Source organism: Carassius gibelio, chromosome B5, assembly GCF_023724105.1.
Source record: "Carassius gibelio isolate Cgi1373 ecotype wild population from Czech Republic chromosome B5, carGib1.2-hapl.c, whole genome shotgun sequence".
NCBI classification, from domain to species: Eukaryota; Metazoa; Chordata; class Actinopteri; order Cypriniformes; family Cyprinidae; genus Carassius; species Carassius gibelio.
In genome coordinates this window covers 113,217-124,585 of record NC_068400.1, presented here as the reverse complement: position 1 = coordinate 124,585, position 11,369 = coordinate 113,217, and the positions used below count along the sequence as shown (strand labels likewise).

The window sequence follows — 11,369 nt, the reverse complement described above, 5'->3', positions numbered from 1 at the left end:
GTTGATTGACTAAGTTTATGATGAAAACTATTTTCGATCACAAAGTTGGGTTTAACTAAAACCATGAGACCATGAACCATCGGTACAAACAACCAAACCACATAAACCCAAGCACACATCAAACATCACACAGTGCACTGTGGTATTTGTAGGTGTGTGTGTGTGTATGTGTGTGTGTGTTGGGGGGGGGGGGGTTCTGTTGGCCTCCTGTACACATTCCTACACAAGCGCTAACAGGTCACCTGTGGGAATGTTTGCCTGTTGGTCCAGGACGGTGCCTCATCGTTCATCTCACCCCTGCTGATCAGACCCTTTCCCAGCACTCAGTGCAGCCACAGCTGATAGAACAACAGCATGTCACTCCACAGCCTCTGTGTTCAAGCTGTCCTTCTCATAAGTATCCTGTCTCTCTGCTCACCCTCAGGTATGTCAGTTAAAGATTTCTCTACCATTTTTGGGCTCTCAGACGCCACATTTCAAGGTCACTTTATTAGTTAATGGGGGAACTTACAAGCCTTGTAAATAGGATTTTATAAAGTGTGACATAAAACGTAAAGGCCTGAAACTCTAAAATGTGAGACTTTTAACTCTGTGACTAATGTTTTCAGCTTGATAAAAAAGAAAGAAAAGTATTTTAGTCCAATTTACTATCCATTATCATTAGTTTAATTTATACAGTAAAAATAGAAATGAATTGCATAGCATTTTATACAGAACAAACAGTATCTTAATAAAAATTAATATAAATTACATTTCCAACATTTCACTGTTCATAATAAAACCGCTTGAAATGTAACGCCATCAAATCCACTAATTTATAATCTACACATCCAGAAACATTAAAATGGCGATAAGATGCAATTATTAGGGTTAAAGCATGTGTGGAAACCAAAACAGCAAAAATGTACAAATAAATATTTAAATAATAGCAAAACAGATGCTGTAAAAGCTGTTTGGGTGGCAAATCTTTGTGTAGCTATAGCACTGCTTGCATTACAAATTTAGCACATTTGGTTTGTTTCTGATTTGAGATTGTTTCAGCTATGCTCATGTAGATTGCTATAGAGTTGTATAGCATCATATAGACACTCTACGTATATTAATGAAGATTTGTGGCCATTGTTAAATCCCAAAATAATGCAATTGCTGTTAAATTTATATTGGTTGTTGGCAGCTTTTTTTTTTCATTTATTTATTGTGCTTGATAATATGGGATTTTTTTTAGTAGCGCCCCCTGTAGGCAAAATTGTAATCAAATGTCCCGCTTCCTCAGAATGCGACTGTACAGTATGTGCACCAAGTGTCCTTATGTTTGGACTCTTGGAGATATAGATATATTTTTCTTAGTGGGCAACATTTAAAAATTGTAATGCTAAATGAATGCAGGATTTGTGTGTGTGAGGATTCGGGACTATTCCACAAAGTTTGTAGACTCTAAAATGTACATTATTCGGACAAAGCAACAGTTTTTAAAAATATCTCTTTGTCAGAATAATGTACATAATACTGAAGAAAATCTGTGAAAAAAATTCAGAAAGTTCCAGTCAACTATAATTTCCATAAATGAAATAGATATTACAGATAACTTTATCTGTTTGCTTGTTTTAGGTGGTGCATTTGGGAGTAGCATACAGAGGATCCTCATGAAACGCAATGGTGAGATGATGTCAGCCTCGACATAATCTTTTTGAAAGATTTTAGTGATGCATGGTTAATAACTCTCTTTCTACCAGTCCATATCCCACCTAATTACCCATCATAGCAATCATGCCAGTAGTTTAGTCATTTACTATGAATCCATTAATTATAGCCTGATGCCCTCCATCTTTTCCTCCATAAATTCTTCACACTTGTCCAGAACTCCTCATCAGCTTCTGACCTCCAAAGCTGACAGAGATTGATGTGTTTCAAGGGAAAATAACATGGGTGATTATAAACTAAAAACATGACTGATATTTATAACATGGAGGTGTGGAAGCTTTGGGCAATAGATCAGGTCACAGTCTCTGTGTGTCATCGTCAGAGCAAGATAATTGGGCAGCGGTTCTGTCCCTTTAGGCTGTTATCATCCTCTGTGCTTAAAACACACATTTCTCTTTAACACTGATCTGGGGCCTGCTCTTCTGGTCTGTTGAAACAGTAAAACTAGTTTTAAATTGCATAGGAATCAACTGTAATATCTGACTCTGGACTATTTTTTTATTTTCTGTTCTCTTTCCACAGCAAAGGAGCTGGAAGCCAGAGCCAAAGCACAGATTGCAGTGCCGCAGTCAAAGGCTAAAGAGTTTCTGTCAGATTTTCACAGGTTTAAGAGAAATGTATGGGATCGGAGCCGTCCTGATGTCCAGCAGTGGATCCAGCAGTTCATGTACATGGGCTATGATGAGGCAGTGAGTAAAACACTGGTCACACAAACTGCATCAATTACTGTATGCAAAATTGTCAAAACACATCCAAAAAGTGCATTTGCACTTACACTGACTGCATTATCATGCAGCCTTCTTTATCATTTTATTTTTAAGTGCATGAATGAATTAAATGTTTATATAACCATTGGATGTCAAGTAGTTATCAGCAAAATCAAATGAAGCCAGGCCTGGCCTGTAGTTATTATGAGGACAAGGCTAAAGCTAGAGTGCTTTGAACACTTCACTATGTCATTAGTGCAGTGAAGCTGACTATTGATGCATACTATAACACTGGAACAACAGACACCTGTGTCCTGCTGGACACAGCTGCTCTTGTGTGTACAGTATGTGCATTTGACTTTCTTTAGTGAAAAGCCCTGTTCACACCAGAATGAATGTTTGGTGTCAGAATTCTGTGTGATAACCATTTTAATTTGAGGTATTTTGTTCACATGCCCAGTGCAACTGTTGTTACATAAAACTACTATTTAGTTCCATTCACAAATGGCTTATTTTGCTACAAAAATAAGAGTGGAATATTTTAGAACTAGCAATGTGAGAAAATGTGTTCTCCCTCGAAATCAGAGCTCCATCAAAGATAAGTTCATAGTTATTTTAAAAGCACACAAATGCGATTAATATAAAGGGGCTATATGTAAGAATCTTTGTGTATTAATCACGTTTTTATTGCTAATTTGTGAATTTAAAAAAAATCAAACCTTCCCTGGAGTTTCTGTTTTTTTTTTTTTTTCAGAAAAATTATACCTCTTTCTAAAGAAATTTGAAGCAAACATAAAACTGTCAGACGGAATTGCTGAATTGAATAAATATCTTGTCTCTGTACTCTTGTATTTGTTGTTGTTTGATGAACACCAATTAAAATCTAAATGGCTGTTTGAAAACATGCCATTACTTTTAGTTCCTTTCATCTCCATAACAGGCAAGTGTCAGAATGGGGTAACTGGAGTATTTCTGTTTTTCTATGCACCCTACCTACTGTCAGAACATGAATTAGCATTTTCATTCAATCTCTACTGTTTTTAGACATTGATCTGAACAGGTAAATCCGTGTGAAAAGCTTTATGCACTGAACATTCCTGTTGGTGGTCTGAACACAAAAGGATAATTTTTGAAAAACATACTTATATTTTATTAAAAATACAATATAAATAACATATGAAATGTTGAAAGTTAGATGTTTTGAAATGTCATGCCAAATATTGGCTCATTTTGGATTTCATGAGAGCTACAAATTCCAAAAAAGTTGGGACAGGTAGCAATAAGAGGCTGGAAAAGTTAAATGTACACATAAGGAACAGCTGGAGGACCAATTTGCAACTTATTAGGTAAATTGGCAACATGATTGGGTATAAAAAGAGCCTTTCAGAGTGGCAGTGTCTCGCAGAAGTCAAGATGGGCAGAGGATCACCAATTCCCCCAAAGTTGCGGTGAAAAATAGTGGAGCAATATAAGAAAGGAGTTTCTCAGAGAAAAATTGGAAAGAGTTTGAAGTTATCATCTGCAGGGCATAATATCATTGAAAGATTCAGAGAATCTGGAACAATCTCTGTGCGTTAAGGTCAAGACTAGAAAACCATACTAGAAGCCAGTGATCTTCAGGCCTTAGAAGATCACAACATCACATACAGGAATGTTACTGTAATGAATATCACAACATGGGCTCAGGAATACTTCCAGAAAACATTGTCGGTGAACACAATCTACCGTGACATTTGCCGTTGCCGGGTAAAACTCTATAGGTCAAAAAATAAGTCATATCTAAATATGTTCCAGAAGTGCAGGCATTTTCTCTCGGCCAAGGCTCATTTAAAATGGACTGTGGCTATTGGAAAACTTTTCTGTGATCAGATGAATCAAAATTTGAAGTTCTTTTTCAAAAGCTGGGATGAAATGTCAACCGAACTAAAGTGGACAAGGACAACCCAAGTTGTTATCAGCGCTCAGTCCAGAAGCCTGCATCTCTGATGGTATTGGGTTGTATGAGTGCATGTGACATGGGCAGCTTACACATCTGGAAAGGCACCATCAATGCTGAAAGGTATATCCAAGTTCTAGAACAACATATGCTCCCATCCAGACTTCGCCTCTTTCAGGGAAGACTTTGCATTTTCCAACATGAGAACGTCAGAACACATACTGCATCAATTACGACATCATGGCTGCGTAGAGGAGGGATCCAGGTACTGAAATGGCGAGCCATCAGTCCAGATCTTTCACCCATAGAAAACATTTGGCGGATCATTAAGAGGAAGATGCAACAAAGAAGACCTAAGAAAGTTGAGCAACTAGAAGCCTGTATTAGACAAGAATGGGACACCATTCCTATTCATAAACTTGAGCAACTTGTCTCCTCAGTCACCAGACATTTGCAGACTGTTATAAAAAGAAGAGGGGATGCCACACAGTGGTAAACATGGCCTTGTCCCAACTTTTTTAGATTTGTTGATGCCATGAAATTTAAAATCAACTTATTTTTTTGCGTTTCTCACAGTATGATATGTCATCTATGTTTTATTCTGAATAAAAGATTTAAATTTGAAACTTTACATCATTACATTCTGTTTTTATTCACAATTTGTACAGTGTCCCAACTTTTTTTTTTTTTTTATTGGGTTTGTACTTACATTTCTTCATTTGGGTTTGATAAGTAAATGATGAAAGAATATATATATTTTTTCCCTGGGTGAACTACCCCTTTAACACTGTAATTTGGGTTATTTATTTATTTTTAATTTTATATTTTCTTTCATTAAAATCTGTCCATTTTTCCCCCTTTGAGACTGAAACTGAATTCCTGACATGATCCATTGTCTCATTTCACCACTATGTATTTCCAGAGACTGGAGACTGATCTCTCCTATTGGATTCATACTAGAAGCCAGTGATCTTCAGGCCTTAGAAGATCACAACATCACATACAGGAATGTTACTGTAATGAATATCACAACATGGGCTCAGGAATACTTCCAGAAAACATTGTCGGTGAACACAATCTACCGTGACATTTGCCGTTGCCGGGTAAAACTCTATAGGTCAAAAAATAAGTCATATCTAAATATGTTCCAGAAGTGCAGGCATTTTCTCTCGGCCAAGGCTCATTTAAAATGGACTGTGGCTATTGGAAAACTTTTCTGTGATCAGATGAATCAAAATTTGAAGTTCTTTTTCAAAAGCTGGGATGAAATGTCAACCGAACTAAAGTGGACAAGGACAACCCAAGTTGTTATCAGCGCTCAGTCCAGAAGCCTGCATCTCTGATGGTATTGGGTTGTATGAGTGCATGTGACATGGGCAGCTTACACATCTGGAAAGGCACCATCAATGCTGAAAGGTATATCCAAGTTCTAGAACAACATATGCTCCCATCCAGACTTCGCCTCTTTCAGGGAAGACTTTGCATTTTCCAACATGAGAACGTCAGACCACATACTGCATCAATTACGACATCATGGCTGCGTAGAGGAGGGATCCGGGTACTGAAATGGCGAGCCATCAGTCCAGATCTTTCACCCATAGAAAACATTTGGCGGATCATTAAGAGGAAGATGCAACAAAGAAGACCTAAGAAAGTTGAGCAACTAGAAGCCTGTATTAGACAAGAATGGGACACCATTCCTATTCATAAACTTGAGCAACTTGTCTCCTCAGTCACCAGACATTTACAGACTGTTATAAAAAGAAGAGGGGATGCCACACAGTGGTAAACATGGCCTTGTCCCAACTTTTTTAGATTTGTTGATGCCATGAAATTTAAAATCAACTTATTTTTTTGCGTTTCTCACAGTATGATATGTCATCTATGTTTTATTCTGAATAAAAGATTTAAATTTGAAACTTTATATCATTACATTCTGTTTTTATTCACAATTTGTACAGTGTCCCAACTTTTTTTTTTTTTATTGGGTTTGTACTTACATTTCTTCATTTGGGTTTGATAAGTAAATGATGAAAGAATATATATATTTTTTCCCTGGGTGAACTACCCCTTTAACACTGTAATTTGGGTTATTTATTTATTTTTAATTTTATATTTTCTTTCATTAAAATCTGTCCATTTTTCCCCCTTTGAGACTGAAACTGAATTCCTGACATGATCCATTGTCTCATTTCACCACTATGTATTTCCAGAGACTGGAGACTGATCTCTCCTATTGGATGGACCAGGCCAGATCAAATGACCAGGGCCGGCAGCATCATCATGATGAGAATGCACCTATGAGCCAACAGGACCCCAGTTCCTACAGACACGGGGCTAATGTCAATTATGATTACTATTAAGAGCCCTAGAACCTAACATTCACTCAGAAACCTGGAGACTATTGCCTGACTTGTAAATCATTCTAATGCTCTAAGTCAATGTATATTCACAGAACCTACAGTATGCCCCATAGATGATGTGTGTTTATACACACACACACACACACACACACATTACTATGTGAGTGTGATTATGCAATTTCTTTAGGGGTAAGCAAAGCAAAACCTAGAGAGGAATGAATGCACATTGAATAAAAATATGTCTATAATGCTGATGTTTTTTGTGTGTTTGAAGAGTGGAGAAGAGTCTTAGTATTTGTCGCCTAGTTGTAGCCAAAATAGTTTTGTTCGTTTTAACCCCTTAACTGTCACTCATGTTTTTGAAGATAGACTTGATTGTGCATGATACAAACCTAAATTTTTATAATTCATGACTGAAAACATTTTGTAACATGATTTTGATGTGGTAATGCAATGTCTGATTTTAAAATGGGTTTTAAAGGAAGAATTTTGAGATTTTATGTTTTCAAGTGATATATAACTTCTGATGATTTCTAAAATGTGATAGCGAAGGCAACGAGTTAGTCTTTTTTTAAAACAAAGGTCAAAACTCCTCTTGTAATGTAGATTTCTGAGGGTGCACTCTTGTCATAAATTAGTCTATTACTTTTCCTACATAATTTTTTACCAAAAAATATTGGTAAAATATATATTTGGGAGTCTTAGACCTTTCCAACGATATATAGTCTGTCAAGATTAGATTAGATTTGATTGCAATATAGTATAGTCAACGTAGGCTTCCTGTATTCGGAACGGGGTGACAGTTAACAGGTTAAATATCTCATGCATATAGCGCTTCATAGGCTATATCATGAGATTTTGGTGAAGTGTATTAAAGTGTATTATATTGCCACAATATGTTATAACTGTTATAACATGTAAGTAAATAATGCGATGCACTTGCTAATTATATACATCTTCTGTATCTTAAATCTTGGCAACTCCATTTTAGCTTGATTTTCATACATTTAAAGTGAAACTTATAATGCCACAATTCCAACTATGAAAACAGTACATTTCTATCTTAGTTTTTTTTCCTATATTTCACTTCCTAGTGGTGTGTCATGGGATTTTTTATTTAGCAAAACTGTACGGTGTTATCAAATCAGTTGGGTAAATGATTCAATGAATCACTTACAATAGATTGACAGTTAATTTTGGCCACCTGCTAGCATATACCTGCAGACAGGGTGGCTGAATAATCCCCACCTGTAGTACATTAATAGGCATCTTGATTGGAACATGCAAACATGGAAGTTTAAAAATAAAATAAAAAATTAAAGCAGATGAAGAAGAAGGGGTCAATATTATTTATTTATTTATTTGAACTTACTTTCGTTCATCAAGAATACATTGAATTGATTAAAAGTGAGAGTAAGTAGATTTATAATGTTACAAATGATTTTTCTAAAAAAACACTGGAAAAAACATATCATGCCACAATAATATTAAGCAACAAATATATATATATATATATATATATATATATATATATATATATATATATATATATATATATATATATATATATAAAACATTTAAAAACATTTAGTATTACACACACACAATGCATTTTTGATCATACGCGCATCCATGTTGAGCATAAGAGACTGTTTGAGAGTTTTTTACATGTGAAAAAACTTTTAAAATAAATAAATTGCAGCATCCACAAATTGTAGTTTAAACAAACCAAAATAAAAAATTGCTGTTGTATAGTGCTCTAAACATACTGTAGGTTTACAGTATCTACATGTCTTTGATTCTTCACAATTCATGTGTAAACTCACCTGGCACACTGGTCAAAATATAAAGTCCTCTAATGTTTTATGATCAAGAAGAATAACCAAGAACAGACTATATTAATTGAGTAGGCTAAACGACAAGATTAAGGGGATTTGAAAGTTATCTTTGTTTGGATTTGTTGAAGTCTGTTTGGTACTTTTACTTAAAAATCAAGGCACATATTTATTTCTGTCAAGGAATATAAACAAACCTATGTCTGAATCAATGCTTTTTTTCCATCTTGATTTTCACCATTTATTACAAACAGGAAAATTAAACAGTGGAAATGTATTACAATTGTGATGGGTATTGGAGAGAGAGGACTCAAATGCGAGGGCAAAAGACAGTCTTTAATCCAACAAAGGAAAGCCACAGGAAAATCCAACTAAGGAGTACAAAGATGAAAACTAAGGAAGACCCGAAGGCTGGGTTAAACTAACACAGGAAACCTCCGTGGCGGGAACAACCAGAAGGCTGGCGAGATGGAGGCTTTGACTGGGCTCAGGGGAGAGCCGGGGATCGGAGCTCGCAGTGCGGAGCGGTCGCGGCGAAGAACAGCAGGTAAGGTTCTGTGGGGTATAATGGGTGAGCACAGAGATGTACAGGTAACGATAGTAGACAACTAACTTCACCCCGACTAGACAGGACAGGACGAGACCAACAGCTAACACGGACGCCAAAGGCAACGGCTTCATACGGAAGTAACAATCTGACAATGAGACACGGGAACGAGAGGGTAGAAGTAGCCCAAATAACAAGGCAAGATGAGAACCAGGTGGAGGGGGAATTATCTTAATGAGAAGTGAAGACAGCTGTGACACAGAAGCGAAGAGCGAGGGAGACAGGAGGGGAAAAACCAGCAGGGGGAGACAGAGGGAGAAGAAGAGAGAGATAGAGACAGGATCATGACAAGACCATGACAGTACCCTCTCCTCAAAGAGCGCCTCCAGGCGCTCCAGCGGGGAAATGCTGGCGAGACCGGAGGAAATCATCAATGAGCGAGGGGTCCAGGATATCCTTAGGGGAGACCCAACTCCTCTCCTCAGGACCATACCCCTGCCAATCGACTAAGTATTGGTATCCACGACCCCGACGCCGCCTATCTATGATCCTGCGGACGGTGTAGACCGGGGAGTCTTCGATACGAACGGCAGAGAAGGACGTGGGAGGGGGGGAGCGAGAGGTCGGTTTAATGCAGGAGACGTGAAACACCGGGTGAACACGACGAAGATTATGCGGCAACCGGAGTTTGACGGCGACAGGGTTAACGATCTTGACAATGCGGAACGGCCCGATGAAGCGGGGAGCCAGTTTACGGGAGTCAGACTGGAGGGGTAAATTAGATGTAGAAAGCCAAACCCTCTGACCCGCGGCATAGCGAGGACTCTTGACACGCGATTTATTGGCAGCCACGCACATGCGTCTCTTAGAACGACAAAGTGCGGATCTCACCCTCTTCCAGGTTCGTTTACAGCGACTGATAAAGGTCTGAACGGACGGGCAGTGAGAATCGGTCTCTTGGGACGAAAATAAGGGCGGTTGATAGCCGAGGCAACATTGAAAGGGAGAGATACCAGAGGCCGAGGAGGGGAGGGAATTATGAGCATACTCAGCCCAGGAAAGCTGTTCGACCCAAGATGAGGGATTGCGAAAGGCTAGACTGCGGAGCATGCGGGCAACAATCTGATTGGCTCGCTCGGCCTGGCCGTTAGTCTGTGGGTGAAAACCCGAGGAAAGGCTAGCAGTGGCCCCTATGAGACGGCAAAATTCTTTCCAGAACTGCGAGGCGAATTGCGGACCCCTATCGGACACGACGTCGGTGGGCAACCCGTGATACTTAAACACATTATCAATCATAATCTGGGCCGTTTCCTTAGCAGAGGGCAGTTTGATAAGAGGAATGAAGTGCGCCGATTTAGAGAAGCGGTCGACTACCGTCAGGATGACAGTCTTGCCGGCTGAGGGCGGAAGACCGGTGATAAAGTCGAGAGCTATATGGGACCACGGGCGAGAGGGAACAGGTAGCGGTCGGAGAAGACCAGCAGGCGGAGAGTTGCCTGCTTTGGTTTGGGCACAGACAGAGCAGGCAGCGATAAAGCGGCGCGCATCACGTTCTAAAGAGGGCCACCAGAAACGCTGGCGGATAAATGCGACAGTGCCTCGAGCACCGGGATGAACCGCTAGTCTAGAAGAATGGGCCCATTGAAGAACCGCTAATCGTGTGGGAATTGGGACAAAGAGGCTGCCCCTAGGGCAGTTACGGGGAGTAGCGACGTGAGAGAGAGCGCGTTTAACCTGTCTCTCGATCCCCCAGACCGTAGCCCCCACCACCCGACCGGAAGGGATAATTTCCTCTCGGGGGGTGCGGCCGATCGAGGGATCGAAGAGTCGAGACAACGCATCTGGTTTACCGTTCTTAGAGCCCGGACGGTATGAAATGACAAAATCAAAACGCGTAAAGAAAAGGGCCCAGCGAGCCTGACGCGAGTTCAATCTCTTGGCGGAGCGAATGTATTCTAAATTGCGATGATCCGTCAAAACAATAAAAGGAACAGAGGATCCCTCTAACCACTGCCGCCACTCACCCAATGCCAGGCGGATGGCGAGGAGCTCTCGATTCCCGACATCATAATTACGTTCAGCGGGGGAAAGGCGGTGGGAGAAGTACGCGCAAGGGTGTATCTTATTATCCGACGCTGACCGCTGGGAAAGAACGGCTCCCACCCCCACCTCGGAGGCATCGACCTCAACGATAAACTGTCTTGAGCTATCTGGGGTGCGGAGGATGGGTGCGGACGTAAAAAGGGTCTTTAGCCGGTCAAACGCCTCCTGCGCAGGACC

The 11,369-nt window shown here is 39.7% G+C and overlaps 1 protein-coding gene across 1 annotated transcript; it reads left to right on the top strand.

Annotated features, from left to right (window-relative positions):
- Positions 1-273: 273 nt before the first annotated feature.
- LOC127958653 (augurin-B-like) lies at positions 274-7,772 on the top strand. The gene is made up of 4 exons (XM_052557570.1): positions 274-424; positions 1,609-1,656; positions 2,224-2,390; positions 6,558-7,772. The coding sequence occupies exons 1-4, from the start codon at positions 355-357 to the stop codon at positions 6,705-6,707; spliced, it is 435 nt and encodes a 144-aa protein (XP_052413530.1). The 5' UTR covers positions 274-354; the 3' UTR covers positions 6,708-7,772.
- Positions 7,773-11,369: the final 3,597 nt, after the last annotated feature.

What these genes read in the sequence shown, in the direction of transcription:
- LOC127958653 (XM_052557570.1), top strand. Translation starts at nt 355, where the DNA reads ATGTCACTCCACAGCCTCTGTGTTCAAGCTGTCCTTCTCATAAGTATC. An exon ending in GATCCTCATGAAACGCAATG is followed by an intron (nt 1,657 to 2,223) that starts GTGAGATGATGT and finishes CTCTTTCCACAG; the next exon opens with CAAAGGAGCTGGAAGCCAGA. An exon ending in ACATGGGCTATGATGAGGCA is followed by an intron (nt 2,391 to 6,557) that starts GTGAGTAAAACA and finishes ATGTATTTCCAG; the next exon opens with AGACTGGAGACTGATCTCTC.